The 21,861-nt window shown below is 37.4% G+C and overlaps 1 protein-coding gene across 1 annotated transcript in view; it reads left to right on the top strand.

The window, feature by feature from the left end:
* The window catches only part of RASGRF2 (Ras protein specific guanine nucleotide releasing factor 2), a 109,417-nt gene extending 103,458 nt beyond the window's left edge, over positions 1-5,959 (top strand). The window contains exons 23-27 of the mRNA XM_063295478.1: positions 21-218; positions 765-844; positions 1,865-1,982; positions 2,956-3,024; positions 5,305-5,959. Of these exons, the coding sequence (XP_063151548.1) occupies positions 21-218; positions 765-844; positions 1,865-1,982; positions 2,956-3,024; positions 5,305-5,397 (558 nt within the window). The 3' untranslated portion in view covers positions 5,398-5,959. The remainder of the gene's footprint in view (positions 1-20; positions 219-764; positions 845-1,864; positions 1,983-2,955; positions 3,025-5,304) is intronic.
* Positions 5,960-21,861: the final 15,902 nt, after the last annotated feature.

The following is a 21,861-nucleotide window of genomic DNA, read 5'->3' as shown; positions in this document are numbered from 1 at the left end:
GGGCTAGTTCTTTCATTTAGATGAGCAACCTTGTAGCATCCCAAATTATGAATTACACTGATATCAGTTCCCGTGCTAGTACCATTGAGAAATGGGTTGCGGTGGCGGATATCTGCCGATGTATGCACAACTACAATGGCGTCCTTGAAATCACATCAGCCTTCAACAGAAGTGCAATCTACAGACTAAAGAAAACCTGGGCAAAGATTTCTAAACAAGTAAGTAATTAATACTGATGTAGATTTTTCACAAAAAGGCTTACTCTTGGGTAAAAGAAAGGTTACCCAACCCTGTATGAAAACTGTCAAGCACCAGATTAGTTTCATCATAAGAAAATTGTGTAGTCTATTTAACCTAATAATTTTTGTATCCCCTTCATAAGTGTCTGTTTCTTGATGCACTATTGTAACAGTTTAAACATTATTCTGGCAAAAATGATGTTTATCTATGTAAATGTCTCATGCAGCTATGGGTTCATTTAAATGATTTTATGATCAGCCTGTTTTAGGACTGACACATTTAGTATGTGGTAGGACAGAATTCTGAAATTGGTATGTGCATTTGAACAAACTGAACAAAACAATGAATACATGCGTAAGGGTTTTGCCTGTGGTCAACATCTTATTTTAGCTGGCCTATGTTTAATGAAGATTGCTGAAAGAAATACACATTTCTTTGAAGCTAAATTCTTGTTTAAGAAGCACTTTCTGTGTTCTATTACATTCTTCTCATTTTTGTTTGTTTTTTTAATTTATTTTTTGTAGACTAAAGCTCTTATGGATAAACTTCAAAAGATTGTGTCATCTGAAGGAAGGTTTAAAAACCTCAGAGAAACACTCAAGAAGTATGTCTCTTATTTTGTTCTAATCATCATATGATTTGAAATGTACATCTATAATGGATGATGGACTAAAAAAAAACCCAAAACATTACTCCTTTGATTCTTCAGCCCAGCAGTTATACAGACAATTTTGATTTAAACCGGAAATCATAACTGTGTCAGTTGTAGCTAATTTGGCTTCTCTTCCATATTTTTTATTAAGTTCTGCTCAGGGAGGCTTCAATCACTTTTCCTCCTGCTTCTTACCTCTGAGCTGTTTTTTCCCCTAACATTTGTGTAATTAAGAGATCAGGAGATAGTAAAGCTTGAATGTTAGCCAGTAGAGATACAGATATGAAACAGGAATGGAAGTTTTACCATCCCATCCTTGACAGATTAGATTACACCAAACAGCAACGATTTGAAGAATGGAAGCTCCCATTACCAATCTCTTCCCCTTGAGTCCAATACCCATCCTCTTGCAGTTCTTCCATGCAGGAAAAGTCAGGAATATTGTTCTATGCAGGATAAGTTAGGGAAAAGCAGCCCGCAGCTCCATTGAGCGTATAATGTGTGCAATGGACAGTGAAGAAGAACCTTGGCACCTTTTCTTTGAGGGAAAGGACTCAGTGAAGAACTAACATTTTGTTTTCTCTGCACAGAAAATATGTTTAGAGGAAAAAGGATATGTTTGGAATAGGTGCATGTTCTACATGTAGTCCATAGGCTGGACGTTGCCCCTCTTACCATATTATTCACATGCTTAATTTCCTGCAATTAGTCAAATTAATTAAAATAGTATATCAACAATCAAATCTGAAAGTTAAATACAACTCAGTTATGCCATGAATTCAGCCTAATAAATATAGCATTTTCTAAGGCTATAGTCCTAAGTATCCATATTTGGAGTAGTTTCTACTAGACATAGTGCAACTTACTTCTAAAGAAAGGTATTTATTTGGCATACATTTTGATAGTGGAGAAAGTGAGGAAAGCCCATCTATAAATCACAGTCCTAACAGCTGGCATTTTTTTATCCTGCAGTTGCAACCCCCCTTCTGTGCCATATCTTGGGATGTACCTGACTGATCTGGTATTTATTGAAGAAGGAACACCAAACTTCACTGAAGAAGGCCTTGTAAATTTTTCTAAAATGCGAATGGTAATTTTTTCTACAGGTTTTAAAAAAATTGTAAGGATTTATAGGTAACAGTATATATGATTACATTTCAAGGTTAGTGTGGATAGAAATTAAAAAGCAATTGTTTATATTTGTATTTACAGTCAATGTTCTATCACCATCTACTGGCATATTTTGGAGAATCAGTATTGCTGTCATTTGCCCTGTTCCCACCACATCCGTAACATAGACACTAACCCAGTCAAATCTTTCCTGTGTCTCTGGTAACACACAATCACACTTAAACTGGATGAAAAAGCACCATATTGGAAATACAGAATCCCTACCATTTTCTTCAGCAAGTATCTAGTATCCCATTAGACTTTGCACCAAAAATGAATTAAACCCAAGGGGGTTAAATGTAGCTCAAAGCAAAACCAGTCATGTACAGCACTAAGTTAACTCTATCCAGTAAATCGTGTTATGGAATACCCAAACCTACTCAACCAATCCATTTTGCATACCCTCTCTTAAAAAGCAGCTGGAGAGAAAGAACAACAGAAAAAACAAGTTTCTCTACTGCAGAACTTATGCTAAGGCCTAGCAGTACCAAATATGCCTCCCCAACCCTGATTGGCTGCAGTTGACAAGCCATGCCCACTGTTGCCTGTTTGGACCATCAAGGAAATGCTGTTAGAAAATTAATTGTATAAAGAGGAAATTCCAAAATGCTACTTAAAGGATAATATTTATGTAGGTCCCTGAAAGAGCAGTTATACAAAGACAGTATTTTCCTTGCTTAATTCTACTGGGTTGGACCATAAATCTACAGGTTAAATCCTACCTTTGCCCCCAGGATGAAGTTTTCAGAAACTAAATGAGCTCCAGAAAGAAGAGCAAAGAATGAAAACATTGTTACATGAATTCTGTTCCATTCTAGATAGAAAAGTTAGAATTCAAACAAATATTCTAAAATTCAACAAAAAATTATTACTGATACTTGCTTATTTAACAGATATCACATATTATCAGGGAAATACGTCAGTTCCAACAGACTTCCTATCGCATAGAGCATCAACAAAAGGTACAATACTTTCATATCTCCTTTTACCTTACTCTGGATGTAGTAATAAATGCTGTGCCATATTTTTCATCAGCTAGATATGTGAAGAGGTTTGTGACTCAAAGTTTAATTCAGCATTATACTGGTGTAGGCTTTCCCAGCTGGTATCTGTTGGGCAGTGTTTGGCTTCAGGGCTTAGTGACCATGGTCTAGACAACAGATTTCCTGATGTTCTGCTGGCAACTGTGGCTGGCATCTTCAGAGGCAAGGTGATCTATGCAGGCCTTGCCTCTGAGGATCCCAGTCACAGTTGCTGGTGAAAAGCAATTTAATTCAGCATGTTCACTAGTTTTTATTTCCTTAAATAGAAATCAGGAAAAATGCAGTGGAAATGCTGATCAAATGCCTCTGATTTTAGAACTTCATATCCGTTCCATGGGTCCCCCACACAAGGATTCTCCATCAGTTCGAAGTCAGCTTTGAACTTCTCTTATCCCATGACATCACAGAAATAAAGAGCTGACATTATTTATTTTTGGGTTTACCTCTGTGTGTTTCAAATTACTCTTAAATCAACTTTCCTTTTGCTGGTAGGCTTGTTTCTCATTAGTGGGAATAGTACAGTATCATTTACCACTTACCAGTTCTTGTGGATAACCTAGCTTCTCTAGGTTATCATCAGCTACCATAACATTATTTCTGATTACTTAAAAATACAGTTACTTGGCAACTTTGTGCCTTGTAATAGTTAACACTCCAATTGTTTGAAAAATTATTGGTGCATTTATAGTGAAGTAAAATGTAAATGGGGACAGGGTACTGATTGAATACAGTGTTTTACCCTCTCAAATTGGTAGAGTGATAAAGAGACTGTGTGTTGACTCTAAACTACTTTTGAGGAATTGAGGAATGGTGGCTGTGTGGAAGTGCCCCAACATATCCTTGGGAACTTTCCATTTATTGCTTTTGCTATGACTTAACATCTTAAAATACAGCAGCTGATAATGTAGATTGCCTTGACTGGACTGCATTTACTAAATACATAGTATGAGAAACTGCAATTTATAAAATGATATAGAATCCTTGATTATTTAAGATAAATACTTTCCAGGGACACAAATTAATTACTCAGAAATTAACTCTGGGTAAACCTGAACAGTAATAGTAAAAATGTATTTGTGTATCATTTATGACATAAGAATCCAAGTTACAAGAAGGAAAAAGAGGTAAGTGGGGACATGCAACCAAGTCTTCCTATGTATTCCCAGGCCTTACATGAGTACTTCTAACCTGGCTTCAGGTGGTCTTTAATAGGAGCTTTTTAACACTGTATAGGACTGGCAGAGGGGAAGAGAATGGAGAAAGGACATTTTTTGTGATTCCCAGATTCAAAATGTCTTCTGCTGTGTAGTCTTAAAAAACTTTGATTTAAGACTAGTTAACAAGCTGAACCAGAAGATGTGTTTCCATTTGGATTTATCTTCTATTTGAGTTCTTTAATGCTCTTTCTCCCAGAAGAAATCTGAGTTGGGCATGTTTATCTTGCTGTTGCTTCCTCACGAGCATGGGAGAACTGTTTAATTTCATGCAAATAAAGTTACCATAAGCAGCATCTGCAAGTTCTCGCTGTTTTAGTCAGAATGCATATTTCTAGGCATCCTAAAAAAGAAATCATGAATACACTAGTAACAGAAAAGCATCTGGGATGGGGCAAAGGGGCTCAGAGTGGCATAGCTGTATCCCAATATTGTGCTGCAGACTCTAGTTCTTTTGTGCGTGTGTGCAATGTGATTACGTAGAAAAGGGCTGGAGTTTGCATTGTGACACCATGACCAGCTTATGTCACTCTAAATCCCTTGCCCCCCTCTGGACATGGCTGGTTACTATTCATGATTTCTTTTTTACATTACCATACAAGCCAAAGAGGAAGCTTAAAATAAATCATGGGCTTCTTCTCTGGATTGTTCTGGTTCTAAGTAGCCATCATTTTGCATTCACTAAGATGACAACCTAAAAATAAACCACAGAAGGTAGTTTATAGCCACATTGCTTGGATGGAAGAGCTAGTAGGATTATGGCAGATTGAATTGTCTGACTGTGCCCATGGCCTCCTGCCATCTGCATTAAAAAGGTGTTTCTGTTCTTTTCTAAATAAATATCTATTTTCTATCTTCTTCATCTCTTGTTTGTATAAAACAGGATTGAAATGTCTCATTTTGACAAAGACTATGATTCTATTCAAGGAAGTATGTAATGATTCCAGTGTTACCAAGCAATTGTTTCATATTCTTGTTTTTCCAGGTCACTCAGTACTTGCTGGACAAAAGACTCATCATAGATGAGGACACATTGTATGAACTATCCCTAAAACTTGAGCCCAGACTGCCAGCATGAGAATATCATTCTTCAGCTACCAAGAACTTAGTTTAATGGAAATATTATGCATGACATGCCTCTACAGAATGCAAGGGGCAAAAGCTGAGAAAAATTTAAGTTCCCTTCTCCATTAAGGGATGCAGAGTCTCACAGAGATACTTTTTCAGTCACGGAGAAGCAACTGTTGGAGGCATGAAGCCACATGGCAGAGATGTGAGTCAAGAAGTTGTTGCTTGACAGAAGTAGAGATTTGGAAACAAATAAAGGACTGAAGAAAAGGTGGGCAATCACTCTACTGAGCCAGGCAATGAGGCAGCAAAATGAAATATGACTACTGTGTTTTGTTAGAGTTGAATAAATGATGGCAGGTTACTGGAAGAAGAAATCTTGTCTAACCTCCTTTGGATGCAACCCAATCCACAAAAAGCAGGCATTATTTAGGTATTTTGACCAAATTTGCACTTTATCAAGCCAATTGTAAATGAAAGAGTATTTGTAGAAGCAACAATATAATATGTAACAACGTTATTTCCTCTGCAATCCATTCAGTACTGTCTGTGGGGTGAGAGAGGTATCAAAACAGGCATCTGCCAACTTGCCTGTTTTGACACTCTTTGTGGGCACCACTAAAACTGTTAATTTTAACTGAAAATGTCTGTTCATAAATTAATTTTCCTGTATCTACTTTTTCCAAAATTGAAAGAAGATTGAAGAATAGCAGTGTGTCATTCTAAATGCTAGCTTAATATTATAAAAATATTATTCATTCTCTAATAATAGCAATATAGTGAGATGCTCTGGTATGCAAATTAATGCACTGTCTTGCATGGTTGCTCGATATACAGTACAAGCTTGAAAGGGACTGGTTTGATATTGCAATTTTGTGGCAACATTGTCTCTATAGTAGATTAGTCCCTTTGGTAATTTGTACTTTGTTTTCCAGTACTACATTTATCATATAACTTTTGTTAACTATGTATGTCTTAATGAGATTGTCATGTCTTCTCCTATGCACTAGCAGATGAAATGAGTTGATTTTTTTTCTTTCATCCTGGAAAGTAGTTCCAAGGAAATATCCTATTATAAGGATGGACCTCTCTTTCTGGCCCCCACCCATTGAAGACAATAAGTAACCCTCAGCTCTGCATTGGTATCAGAGTCTAGTGACTTATAATCAGTAGGTTAACCTGAGAAATAGCATGAAAAAATCATATATAATTTTGACATTCTGATGGATTTTCATGCTCTTTAAAACAAGTTATAAAGGTATAGAGTTTATGTATCTTCATTTTTCATGGATAACATGACACACCATGATCACTGCTCTTGGCACTGTATATTCATTTAACTACCATTGAGCTTCACATAACTGGGCTAGCTATAACAAGGATATTTGTGTGCTTGTGGATGGGCCTGTATATGATCATGACTGCAGGGCCACCTTAATTTTTATAAAAGCCAGTTTCTATGAGTGTAAGGTAAAGGTAAAGGTTTCCCTTGACATTAAGTCCAGTCGTGTCCGAATCTAGGGGGCGGTGCTCATCTCCGTTTCAAAGCCGAAGAGCCGGCGTTTGTCCGTAGACAATTCCGTGGTCATGTGGCCGGCATGACTGAACGGAACGCCGTTACCTGCCCACCGAAGTGGTACCTATTAATCTACTTACATTGGCATGTTTTCGAACTGCTAGGTTGGCAGGAACTGGGACTAGCAACGGGAGCTCACCCCGTCACGCCGATTCGAACCACTGACCACCTGATCGGCAAGCTCAGCGGTTTAACCCGCAGCACCACCGCGTCCCTTCTATGAGTGTAGCCTGCATTAAAACAGTTGCTCTGCAGCATACATTAATAGAGAGACCCCTTATTTTCTTCTAAAGAGTATATATTTTCCAACACTGAACAGTCTTTGAAAGCTTATATAGAATTTTGTGCCCAGAGACTTGGATTGCAGCCATGGTCCAATAAGAACTACTTATTACTTATTATTTTGCATATTCACTTATACTTTTGCTACAAAAGTCAATCTGTGTATATTACATTCCCTCACCATTAATTCTAGTTGAGAATAAGAGTAAAGTGAAAGAGGTTGTTTGAACAGCAGTAATTTGTCAATTCCTTGGAAAGTAAAAACATATTTGTCCTATTTTTTAAAACTCTGAAAGAGCAGTAAATAATATTTTTCATCTCACATTGTCTCCTTATTGAATTCAGAAGGAAGAATGCATTTAAGTATTTGTTGCTGATACTACATGGCAGAAAAAAATATTTTTGTTTATCTGACTTGAATAAATTACTAACAGATCTATTTTTTTATGTATATGGGTCCCAGATTAGATCAAGTTACATTTTAAGACTTCTTTGATTCCCTGAATAAAAGTAGTCTCCCTACATGGAAAGTATACATAAACTCATTGTTTTTTTTAAAAATGCAATTAATACCAGTTTTGAATAACTAGAGTGGAAAAGTATACTTTTCCAATGACTATCAGCCAGCAGATGAAAAATTCCTTTAAACCCTTTCAGGAGCATTACTATTTAAAAAAGGATGATCATTTGGTCATATTTGAGATTTTATTCCTTAGTGCTAAACTCTGACAATGGAAAATTAATCTGTGTGGCTTTTTTTCATTTGCATTTCTAGTGTATTGTCTGCCCAGAAAATCTAGTTTTGTCTAACTATAAATCCTATGCATTATCTGCTCAGTAGGAAGTTTAATCATACTAAAGGCCTATTTTTATATAACTATATGCATGGCTGCACATTTAAAGGAATTATAAATTCTCAAGTTTTTAGAAAAACTTAAGTAGGAATGCTGAAGGCATGTTTAAGTATTTCTGGTTAATGAATACGGTAGATTTCGACGTGAACAATGTTATTTATAGATACTTGTTTATTCTCTTTTGTCAAAGATGATTGATTGTTCTTTTCATAAATGCCTATCAGGAAAAGGTAACAGCAGTGTGATGCATGATAAACAGAAGCATGAATTATTTGACCAACAGTTAATTTACTGATAGTTTCATTATGTTAATAAAAAATTTAAAAATTTCACACATCAGTTATTTAAGAGAAGTACACTAATTTCCAAGACAGTACTTTTTAGTTTTCTTGCTTCTAGAGTAAGTCAGCCTCCCACCTTCACAGAACCTATATAGAACCTAAACTTCATTTCGTGAGGATTGTTTGTGACATCTAGTGATTGGTTATTTATTTTGATTTTCTTGTACTTCATTTTATATTAGCTTTGTCCTTTCAGGGGGCCCTTTGCCTATTTTGGATTCTAAGTGCAGCTGAAGGTGCTTTTATCAGTTTTTACTCTATTTAATTTATATATTCCATTAAATTATATGATAACTCTTGTTCTGTGTGGTCCTTGCTTTCTGACCTTTTCATTCAAAATCTTTAGCAAGCCTAGATTAATTGTTGTTAACCAAACAAAGATTCCACATACATTTCTGCTGTAGGGAGGGAGGGGGTAGACAAAATACTCCTACAGAATATTCCATACTGTCTAGCATCTTCCTAAAGTATAGTTCCTAGAAGATTTAATTAAAGAAAACAAGTCCCAAGCATATTAAAATCATTCATATATTACTGCATTTGGACAGATTGTGTATTGTGAGTCTCTTCTAATCTCTTCTCAGGTGCTTCCCATATCCCAGAATAGTTCCCCTCCATTCTAGGCAAGAGAATCACTGTAACGTTACCCTTATCTTTCCCAAATGGGAAAGGGAATCCCCTTTTCCTTCAGTATCAGGCAAAAGCAGAGTGTGCAGCAGTCAGAAAGTGAGTTTGGGGGCTGTATATCTTGTGCTTCATCCCAAAATCTTTCTGTCTGGCCAGCCCTTCCAAAGAATCAAGTTTCAAGATTGCCCTTCTGCACTGGGTATCCAAAATATGTTCCTGGCAGAGATCTGCAATGCATAGAGGTGTGAGGTGAGAGGGCAATGCAAGACCAGAAGGGAACAGGGAAAACAGGAGGTATCTTCAGTATGGATAGAAGCTGCAGATTAGAATTTATAGGATTTATTGTGCAAGTACATGAAATTATCCAATAAACTTAGCCTCCTGTTTTTTAGACTATTCTGTGGATGGAAAAAATTGAGTAGACTCTGCTAATTGCCTTGCTTATTTTATATATTATAAATTTATATACTATGTGTACGTATCTATGTATTCACACATACACACACATGCACACATCCCTCAAATTACAGCCTTAGAATTATACTTAAGGGATGTTCATGAACAAAAACATATTTGAGTGTATTAATCAGTTCTTCAAACACAGTCTTATCCACATTAAAAGTGAATGTTGTACATGGAAGTAGTTAGGCAAGGTTTTGATACTGGGTGCTTAGAGCTAAATGGCTTACGTGGACAAGAAAACTGAATCCTAAAAGTTTTATTTTCTAACAACAGAAAGGATGTATTATCTGGCAGAGAAAAGCACTTTAGTTATCCTAGAATGGAAATACATTCTCCTGTCAAATTCTACCAAGTTTCTATTAGGTGAAAGTTGAAAGTGACTACTGGAGACCCATCATACCTCACCTCTAATAATTATATAACTTATTAAATATTTACCATGAACAACTTGTTATAATAATCCATGTACTGTATTCATGTTTTGTTCTTAATATTTAAATTCTGATCCAAAGTCCACACTTATTTAGTAAAACCTTTCTGTTCCTGTGATTTTCTCCTATTTGATACTTCTTTCATAGCCAATTTGAGGCAGTGCTGCATATGTTCCTCAGGGGGCAGGGGGCAGAAGAGTTGACACACATCCAAGCAGCCTACATAATAACTTGCAGAAACCACTTTGTGATCTACTACTGTACAGCAGTATTGTTAACAGCTCTAAATACTGATTGTCATTCATCTTTCACAAATTCACCTGATTCTCTTTTGATTATTTGCTCTAATGTGCAAATAAGCCTGGATCAGATGGACTGATTTTTGTTCTTTTTAATTTTTATTTTCTGGATAAGTTGTTACTTTTCAATTGTACATACAAACACCTGTATACAATGGCGTATACTGATTGACTTTTTAAAAAAAGGGAAGACAAAGACAAGTAGCTGAAAAAACTTCAGAAACTTAAACATTGCCACAGACATCAGAGTGATGATTGATTGATTATGTGCTATCAAGTTGGTATTGACTCTTAATGACCACAAAGATTTTATTCATTCATTCGTTTAATAAATTTATATGGCCGCCCAACTCTCACACATTTTCTCCATGACGATCTGTCCCTAACCTGGACCCATCACCAACTGTAACTAAGTCCATCCACCTTGCTGCTGGTCATCCTCTTCTTCTCTTTCCTTCCACATTTCCCAGCATTAGGGACTTCTCCAAAGAGCTAGGTCATTGCATAATGTGTCCAAAATACGATCATTTGAGCCTGGTCATTTGTGCTTCAAGTGAGAACTCTGGGTTGATTTGTTTGGTGATCCATTTATTTGTTTTCTTGGCTGTCCATGATATTTTCTACCTGTGTCATTGGTTCTTTATATTTAATTTTAGTCTCGTTTTTCACTGTGCTCCATGACTTTTATTACTAGAGCTTGCAGATTGTTTGCATTTTCAGCTATCAGAGTAATGTCATCAGTATAGCACAAGTCATTGATGTTTCTTCCTCCAGTTAAAAACCACATTCATCTTCTTCCAGTTTAGCTTCCCTTAATATATATTCAGCATAAAAGTTGAATAAATAAAGGGAGAGTCTACAGCCTTACCTCATTCCTTTGCCAATTTGAAGCCAGTCTGTTTAACCATATTATGTCCATAATGTGGCTTCCTGACCTATATATAGGTTTTACATGAAGACAATGATGTTCTGGGTTTCTCATTTTTCTAAGCACATTCCACAGCTTGGTATGACCAACATAAAGCCTTTTTATTATCAATGAAATATATACTGATTTCTTTTTGGTATTGTTAGGTTTTTTTAATTATCAAACATGCATCAGCAAAAATATCTTGTGTTACTCGGCCTTTTCTTACATCTCCTTTTCCATGTAGGGCTCTAATCTGTGTTGGAGGATCCTAAGTATTATTTTACTAGCATGTGAAATTAAGGATATTGTACGATAGTTTGCACACACTGTTAAGTCTCCTTTTTTTGGTATTAAAATGTAGATTGACCTCTTCCAATCTGTTGGCCACTGTGTTGATTTGCTAGTATAGCTTGGTTAGAACCTAATTCTTCTTCTATTGCTCATCATATTTCTGTGGATATTCCATCAGTTCCTGTAGCCTTCCAACTTGATAATGACCAGAGTGCTGATCTAACATTATCTTATGGTACTAGAGGTTCTTGTAAGTAGGGAATGTCTTCAAAGATAACTTGGAGTAAGGCAGTAAAACTTAACGCAAAATCTGTTCAGGCAAATTGTTGCCACACAGCTGTGTGGCAGTTCCTTAATGAAAAAAGTACAAGGTCTCACTGCCCCCCCCAACTTATATTCTATTGTCATTTCTGATACTGGTCATAAGATTCCAGAAAAAAACTGCACAGTCAGCCAACCTTGGAGATGCTTCACAAATATGCATGCTGATTAACCTGAGCATGTGAAACCTGTAACTTCGCTGATACAATTCACACTATCATGCACAATTCACAATCCATGAGAATAAGAAGCAAGAGGTATTGGGAGTGGGGGGACAGGGAATATACCCTACCATATATATGTTGAAATCTTCCCAAGCATTGTCTCAGCAGTACAAAGCTGATACTTCAAAAAGGATCAAGTTCATCTGAATGTACTAATACACAGATTAAAGATTGACTCTGGTTGGGACTGAGGAGTGTCAATTTGATATTTTGTTTTAAGTACAAAAAACATTATAGAAGGCTAGATGAACCTATCTAACAATAAGAATACAAAAGGTGCCCAACAGATCATTATGCCTTCAGGGACCTAGTTCGGTGGTCAAATGTTTTTAAAATACCTGAATGGAAGGAGATTGGCCAGTTAAAGATATCTTTCTCTTTAGTGCTCCCTCCCTGTCGCTCCATCATTCACTTTGCTTCTCATGTGACCTGTAATTCTGCTGCCACACAAACTTGAGTTTGCTTTACACTTCCTGGCTGCTGGCATACAGGACTTGTGTCACTTCAGCTTCAAGGTCAGTTGTATTTGCAACTTTTTATTTACCATTGCTGTGACATTTCAAATAGGGTTATTTTAAAAATGAACTCAAAATGCTACTTGTTGAAGCCTTTGAAGAGATAACTATTTAATCATTTGCATAACTGTGCAGAAAACTGTGACAGTGGTATTTACCAGGCCATTGTGTTTCTACTCTAGATAGTGATCCTGAAACAAACAAGTTAAATATTTGAAAATCAAATCTGTCTTATGCAAATAACAATAACATTTCTACAGGCAATCTGCTGAGCAGGCAATTTGAAAATGTCACAGCACGTCCATAAATGTCTTCCATTAACTAGAGAGGCTGAAATGTTGTTATGGATTTTTTGTTTCATTACTAGAGGAAAACAAAAAAAAATCTGAAAGTTGATTGGTATCCAGATTTCTTTTTGGCTGGCATGCTCTGTGTCTTTTCAAATAGGCCTTAAATTTTAGAAGGACCGTTGCTTTATGGGCTTTATTAATTTTTAAGCCATAATAATATAATCAGATACTAGAGATTAGAACAACTTAGATTGTACTTGATTAGAATTTCTGTCCCTAAACTTTTGACAGCTCAGTTGAAAACTTAGCTCCTCATACTTCCTAATGTTAAAGGAAAGAAAAGCAAACATTGACAATGAAAAAATACCAATACTTTCTCTGAAGCATTCCTTTCAGTGACTTATCATTTGACATGCAGTTTATAAATGCAGTGTGCTTAATTTGACACCACAGAACACAGAATCTGAGAGAACAACTGTCCTGGAAAATATTCCCAATATAGGAGGTGACAAATCAAGGTCAGTTTAGACGTTCCTGGTGAAAGCCGAAAGAGGAGTTTGTTTATGCGTGCTTAAATAGCAAATGGGGGATATTGGGATCAGACTTTTTAGAAGACAGAGGATTGGGGGAGGGAATGAAGAGTTTCACTGTGCTTAGTCAACGGTAAGAACTGTGCAGTCCAATTTATATGAAATGTGATGCTCAGATTACAAGACTTGGCACCCTACCTAAAACAGAAAATGAGATTTGACACTGATGACCTCGCAAGTGAAAGTTTGAAGGTGGCCAAGTGGCTTTACCAAACTCATTTTGCTGGGCGTGTGCTGGGTTTTCCTTAGTATAAGAGTTATATTTAGAATGTCCTACTATATTTCTGTTCTCTTAGTTGCTCCCCAGTTCTCTCAAAAGTCCAAGAAATATTCTTCAGTAATTGAATTTTATTGAGAGACAGAGAGTAAATGTACACTGTATACCTCCCATGTCTTTTATAATAACTCATCAGTAGCATCTGCAACTAACCATGATGATGCCAGAAAGATGGCTCATGCACAAGTACATCACCATGCACATGTCACCATTTCCCCCACCCACATACAAGATGCCTATGATTTGTATGCCACAAGGAGACTGTTGGAAAGAAACAGACTTGAGAAACATAGGATAACTGCTAATCCTGCAACAAACACAGGATAATCTTTTTATTTCTCAAGCTTTTCAGACACAGTATGGCCTTGCTGACTGTATTATGTTGTTTTTGTGATTGTGTGTCCTCTTAGTCTATTATTTTATATTAAATACTTTAATATAATAAAGTATTTATTATATTGTTTATTATATATGCTTTTTAAATGTTTTATTTTTTCTTGTGAACTGCCTAAGGAATATGATGAAAGTAGCATGTACCAAATACCTTTAATAAATAGATAAACCTGTATACTTTTAATTTGCATTTTGGAAAGCATAGGAAAAAGGGAACTTGGAGATAAGGATTTGACCTACATTATGAGAAAAATGATTCCATTGCAGGTGCCATTCTCACAGTAATGGAATCAGCATGGCTTCAGCCAGCTTTGGTCGCTCTGTACAATTAACCCATTCCCAGGTGGGGCTTAAAGGGATGGGAAGTCACTGACTTCCTCATACTAAATGGAAATGCAATCATATGCAACCCTTTTGTCAGGCCTAAGTGGCAACGCCTATGGATTGCTGGGGGAAAAATCTAAACCCATGTGAATCTTATTTGAACAGAACTAGGAGACTAACGCTTCTGTGATCTAGTGTAGAAATTGGCATGAATGACAGGTAGAGATGAAGACATTCTCAGAGTGAGTACGAGTGAACATGCACAAGGGTTCATTTTCATTTTACACCATGCCAGTGGTAACTGCCAAAGTAATCATACTTCTCTGCATGAATGCAGGGTTAAACAGCAGAATTTCTTCTGAATAGTTCAAGGCCTTGTGAATGATGTACTGTCCAACTGATGTGGGTGACATACTGTACTTGCAAGGCACACAAGCAGTAAAACACTGCTCACATCCACTTGGATTTATATTCCATGCAATTGGTTTCTTTCTTTCTTTTTTAAACTGATGGATTTTAAATCAATGTAGTGAGTTTTGAATTTCACAAAAGTATTATTTCAATCTGTTTTAGGAGCATCTTGTTGAAAAGATGGGATAAAATGGATAGCCTTAGTAAAGGAATCAAATAAATTGTGCGACATCTACAACCACTAATAAGACTGTTCTTGTTCTAAAAGGCCATCTACTTTTTAAAATAAACACTGCAATGTGTTTTCACTAACATTTCTTAAGTGAAATGCACCTTGTGTATTTTAGTTACGTTGTTCTTTTACTGCTGAGGGTAAGGGTCTCTGATTACTACTTTTAGAAATGCTGAGAAGAAGCAGAGTGCTATTTCAAGTTTCAGTTGTTCTTGTGGGGAGGGAGGGAGGAAGATTACAGTGACACAGGACAAGACTCTACGCAAGGACTACAACATACTCTTGGATATATTCAGGATTATACAGGGAGGGATGGAAGAAGGAGAAGAGAGGAAGAAAAGAACATTTCTTGTGGATGTTTTCTTACTTCCCATCATACTTAGTGATACAAGAGACAGGATGTTTCAGCAGAAGGAGCAAGGATTTTTCTTGGATGCTGGCTCTAATTTAAAAGTTATTTTTGGTGGCAAAAATAGATCTTATTTCAATACTTGTTTTCCAAACTTTTTGAAGTAGCCTCTATTAAACCTTCAGAGTAGGCTGCTGAACATTTGATTTTTTCCCCCTAAATTAACAAGAAATAGGTACATAAAAATGTGCATCATAGATGAATAAATATACTTAAAGAAAGGCTGGAGAAAGGTGAATGTTTTCCAATATGTGACCTCCTATGTTGCCATCAATTTCTTTAACTTTTTCTATCAGAGTCATGTTAAAAATGTTGCTTGAGAAAAAGCAATTAAATTTGCTCAAAGTTTTCATTTCTCTTTTGCAGCAGTCAGCATCAGCTTGAAAGGTCACAACAACAAATTAGTTCCAGGGGCAGCTGTTGAAATCAGTATACAGTACAAATTTAAAACATTGTGCTTTGTTCCATCAGTTGCATTCTCTCCTAATTACTTGTACACAAAACCAGTTGCTTCATATTTGGAATAAGCAACCCACAAATCCTGATGCATTATATAGGTTATATTGATTTAAAAAAAAAATACAACTATTTTAAAGCGGTAAAGGAACTTGTGCTTAGTAACTGTTGCTGTCTTAGTTGGCCTGAGTGTTTCAGCCACTCCTTTTATCTTTTGTCATGTGTTTCAGGGTACAAATGATCTTGAATAATATTTAGAGTGGGGCTAAAGCTCTGAGTACCTTCTTTGCATGCCACCAGAGACTCTGATAATTAACAGATTTTGAAATAGAGCTGGGACGGAATTCTGCCTGAAATTCTGGAAATTGGATGCCCAGTAGAGTAGGCAAGACATTCCCCATCTGGGTGCCTTCCAGATGGGTTAAATTACAGCACCCATTGTACCAACTTGACCATCCAGAAGGCATCATATTGGGGAAGGCCAATAGAGAGAGTATTGGACTATATGGATCAATGGCCTAACTCATCGTAAGCAGCTTCCTGTACTTCAGTCCTTAAGCTAGTTTGTGATGTTTGCAGTTACAGCTGATTTGTACTGAATGGACAAAAAACATTTTTGAAACAGAGCTTGGCTTTGAAAAGCCTATTTTCCCTAATTGGATTGGGCCTTGTACAGTACAGGAAGAGATAAAGTACTTTACTGAGAAGTGTGCAGAATAAATGTACAGAATGTCTTTTCAAAACCTTTTTCATATGGATTGAAAGTGCATGCATTTAATGCATACAGAAGAAAGCAAGACCATGTTTACATAGGTAAATCCTCTTTCTCTATTTTTTTCAATATGTATGCGATTCTTTCTAAATTGTGTGAAAGGGGCAAAGATACCTAACATTTCATACATTGAAGTCATTTAAAAAGTCAGGTTAATGGATGTCATCAGTATTCTGGAATCCAGGGCAATGTTTTCTCGCCCATTTCCCCTCCTTCCTTTAGATGCTGAATGCTGGTGATAAACAAGAAATGTGTTGGTTGTCAAAAAACTGGACATGTGAACTGCGGGCATCTTTTTCTTATGCATTTGAAAGACTAAAGCTATTACGATTTCACTTTAGGGCAGCAGGATACATCACAATAAAAAACAAAACATCATTCTGGGTCAGCAATGTTATCAAGACAGGTTTCCAAGAGTAATTTAATTTAATATTGTAATTTATGAGAATGGTTATAGTAAAAGAAAAAAAGAAAACAGCCAACTGCAGTGCACAGTAGTGAGAAAAGGATGGGAGAAACAGTACCCAGCACCCACAAACCATTACCACTGCAGATCATCAGTTGAGAAATGCCTGCATAGAGAAAAGACAAGGCAAGGATCCCCAAAAATAATTCTCTTGAACTAACTTTGGGATGTGTCCTGATGACCACAGATCCTGACATTTGGACGCAAGTCCTCAAGCAGAAATAGTTTTGAAAAGGAATTCCCAGCCCATTCAGAATAGACATACTAGCTTCAAATATTGCAGCCAAGCCTGGCCCCCAATCTGAGAAGGCAGCTTTTCCAGTTGGCTCTGAAGAATGCACTGTTGAATCCAAGGGTCATGAAAATTCTGCAGAGTATTCATAGAGAACTTATATTTTCAAAACTCACCACCTTGAAGGAGCAAACAGCCGCATCAAGAAAGCCTGGCCTCTTTATCCAACAAAGTGGTATGGCTTCGCTCTCAGCCTTTTGCAGCCAAGTATCAAGGCAATATCCCCTGTTCATAACTGCACAATCACTGTCCATGGTCCTGCTCCTCAACTCTGATTTGCTGTCTTCATTCCTGTCCTGGACCCCAGAAGTTAGTTCCTTTACTTCTAGGCCTCTGCATCTTGTTTGAGCTGTAGGCTTCTTGCAATTATATGTTTGCAGTATTGGATATCATCACGAATCAGGATAGGTTAGGCCACTGCAAAGTAGTGTCCCAGTAAGGAGCTTTGATTGATATAAAAAAAGAAAATTCAGTGTCCGTGTGTGCACATACATACATACATACAGTACGTGCATAATATGTCTATAGGTTAGGAAATTGTTCCCAGCATAACCACATAACTTAATACTTATGAAGAAAGCTGTCCATGATCAACTGCATCTTTTATTTCAGCTACCTCCATACTTCTGATAACTTTGCAAAGAAGCTAACCAATTGTCTTTTTGAAATTCCCAAGATGACTGTGTGCTCCAGACAGTTTCCTCATCTGGAAGTTTCAGTTCTTCTCCTGAAACAAAATATAAACAATTCCAACAATTTCACGTCCCTGGGCTGTCAGTTGAAAATATTTTTGAACTTCTTTGTAAGTTAATGAAAAAGAGTGCTGTTCACATCGGTAAGCATTTAGAGGTGGATTTAGGGACCTTTTTAAAAAAAAAAAATACAGACTGCATCATATTTGAAATGTTTGCTACTGAAAACACGAAGGACTATTTCTAATGTCAGTTTCTTAAAAGGGTTGCTCTACATACCCAGCATGCTATTGTTTTGGGATAGCAATATTATGCAAAACACAGAAAAAGAAGAAAAGTAGTAAGAGATTAAAGGCAAAAATAAAGGCAGGACATAAGATAAAAGAAAGGGTGCTATCTAATCTAGTTTGACAAGATAGGCCTATGGATATTAACCTCTACCACCCATCTTGTCTTTGGTAAGTTGAGACTTTCACATAACACTTTTTAATAAGGTGCAGGAAATACACTGTAGCAGCCTTAGTCACACCTGTTTCCTATGCTGCCTTCCTTCTTTTCTTTTTTTCTTTTCTTTTCTTTTCTCTTCTCTTCTCTTCTCTTCTCTTTTTTTCTTCTTTTTTTGTTCCTTTGAGTTAGTGTTGACTCCTGGGGATTGCCTGGGCAAGTTCCTGCAGTTTTCTTGACAAGATTTCAGAAGTGGTTTGCCATTGCCTGCTTCCTAGGTCTGAGAGAGAGTGGTTGGCCCAAGGTGTCAGCCTTGCAAGGTAGTCCAGTTAAGAAGCATACCCAGAAGTACTCGCTCTACCTTTATTGTAAGGTTACATTAACAGAATCTTGCAAGTCTGAAAGTACATCTCTCCCCCCTTGCATTTACAGTCCAAGAAACTAGGGAAGGTCCCCTCTGAGACATTTGCCATGCCCCATTCTTTCTGTGGACTCAGCTGCTGCTTGTCTAACTATTGTTTAGCCTGCAGCAATTCCTCCTGCCTCCCAAGGTCATTTCCACTTACCATTACACAAGGTCAACCAGCTGGCTTTGTGCCTAAGGTGAGACTAGAATGCTCCCAGTTTCTAGCCTAGTGCCTTAACCACTACACCAACCCACCAACAGTAAAAACAGTACTGGTCAGGTTTGGTGCATTTTGGCCAGTATGTCACAAATACAACCAAAACCCAGTTTTACCCCAAGCATGCTTATATTCTTGTATACAAGCTAGGATCTCCACTTCAGACTCTACCTTGCAAAGAGAACATACTACCATCCATATCCCACTAACTAGATGGTATACGCCATGTATTCACACACAAAAGATACTACTGATATCTTACCACCTTCCTTTCTTAATTTAAGAAGATATAAATATTGGATGAAGGCTTTCTCCAATCCTTATTTTTAGAGTAATAATAAAAAATACCCCCCTATCTTTAAGAGTATGAGGCTGAGAAAAATTCTAGATAAGAATTGCAGTGCATTCATATTTTACCCTAATGTCATCATGGAAATGAGCAAAAGTGTTCTTTTGCTGCAGGCTTGAACTATGATCCTATGTATATGCAAATTTTTCTCTATGTGATAGGCTACAAAGTAAGTCAACTTACACAGATGCTTAGCACGAGATACAGCATTGCAACGATCATTGGGACAAACTCTTAAAGTAGAATAATGTTCTTAATATATTGAATTAATTATAGGGGAGAAGAGATCGGCCCCACGGCCCTTCTTTGTGGGGTGCCACAGGGATCAGCACTGTCTCCTCTCCTTTTTAACATCCACATGAAACCGCTGGGTGAGATCATCCGTCATCATGGGATGAGGTATCATCCGTATGCTGATGATACTCAATTGTATATCTCCATCCTGGGTGAAGTAAGTGATGCTGTGACCACCCTCTCCGAGTGTCTGGGGGCTGTGGGGGCCTGGATGGGGAACAACAGGCTTCAACTGAACCCTGGTAAGACCGAGTGGCTGTGGGTTAATGGTTCTTCTGTTTCCGGGACATTAACATCTCCGGTTCTGGATGGGATTCAACTGCCCCAGACAGACCCGGTGTGTAACTTGGGGGTCCTCCTGGACTCACGGCTCCTGCTCGAAGAGCATGTGGCAGCCGTGGCCAGGAGAGCCTTTGTGCAGCTAAGTGCTGTGCACCAGTTATGCCCCTTCCTGGACTGGGAGGCCCTTCGAACAGTCACTCATGCCCTTGTTATCTCTCAGATAGACTATTGCAATGTGCTCTACATGGGGCTACCCTTGAAAAGTATCTGGAAACTCCAGCTGGTCCAGGATGCAGCTGCGCGAGCTGTTTTTGGTGCCCCCAGAAGGGCACATGTAACACCACTGCTGTGTGAGCTGCATTGGGTACCAGTTTGCTTCCGGGTCCAATTCAAGGTGTTGGTTATTACCTTTAAAGCCCTACATGGCATGGGGCCAGGTTACCTGAGGGACCACCTCTTCCCCATTACATCAACCCGTCCCACCCGATCGTGCAGAGGGGGCATGCTGCAGACCCCGTCTGTAAGAGAATTTCGTCTGGCGGGGTCCAGGAAGCGGGCCTTCTCTGCAGTAGCTCCTGCCCTGTGGAACATGCTGCCCCCAGAGGTGAGATTGGCCCCATCGCTCCTGGCCTTTCGGCGGAGTCTGAAGACCTGGTTCTGCCGCCTCGCTTGGGGCGGAGAGGGGAATAGATCTACATGGGGATGGTTGCTATAGACCTCCCACACTTGGACTGTTTTAGATTCTTCACCACCTGGATTCTTTATTTTTACCTTTATTTATATGATTTATTATTGTATTTTATTCTGGTATTTTATGGTTATTGTTTTTAATCGATTGTTGTAAACTGCCCAGAGTCCCCCAACAGGAGGAGATGGCCGGGGACAAATTAGATAAATAAATAAATAAATAAATTTAATTATTTCCTGCATTATTATATATAATAATTAAAATAATTTATAAACTGAAAACATACAGGGATGATGCTTAAAAAATTATTTAATTGAATATTATTTAATTGAATATTATTTTACCCCAGCACTGAACACTGGACTACTACTTTCAGCAATATTTTATTGCTTCTAAATTTTCAAATGCCCAACTTGGGCATTTAAAGCATAGCAGTTTATTAATGGATTCTTATGACACAATTATAGATTAGATTAATTTCCCAGTAGCTCAGAGATACAAACAATTTCTTTCTCCAGTTTGTGTTTAAGCCAAACTTTCTATTGAACTACAAGAATCACTGACCTGGAACTTTTTCTTATGTTCAATAGGTCGGTGCTTCTTCTTGGTGATGAAATGCTGACATGTGACTGTGTGTGTGTTCAAACCACAGAAATAGTTTGATTAGTTTTCAAATGTCCTTTGCCCTGAAAACTAATGGAAGCCAGGTATCAAAAAGTTTAATGTGGATATAGCACAAGCATCAATGCAGACCTGTATAATGATAGGTAATTAGTAAATAGGTATCAAAAACATGGATTGCATTTGTAACACAGCAGAATCTTAAAGCTAAAAACTTTTCTAACCTAAGTAAAAGATTTAGCCATCTTAAAAAGACCCTTATGGAATGATAAGATTTACCTTTGCAGAATCCATGCCAACTTTTCTTTAGCAAGGCTTGTTTCCCTGTGTGCTTAGGTTTTTTTTTAAATTATTATTACCATTTCAGTCAATCTGCCAGAGCAAATTGCTTGTGCTGCTGTATTCTGGACCAGGTGAAGCTTCTGAGTGGTCTTCA

This window comes from Candoia aspera, chromosome 2 (genome assembly GCF_035149785.1).
Source record: "Candoia aspera isolate rCanAsp1 chromosome 2, rCanAsp1.hap2, whole genome shotgun sequence".
NCBI classification, from domain to species: domain Eukaryota; kingdom Metazoa; phylum Chordata; class Lepidosauria; order Squamata; family Boidae; genus Candoia; species Candoia aspera.
The sequence above is the reverse complement of the archived record's forward strand: the minus strand, read 5'-3'. Positions and strand labels throughout refer to the sequence as shown.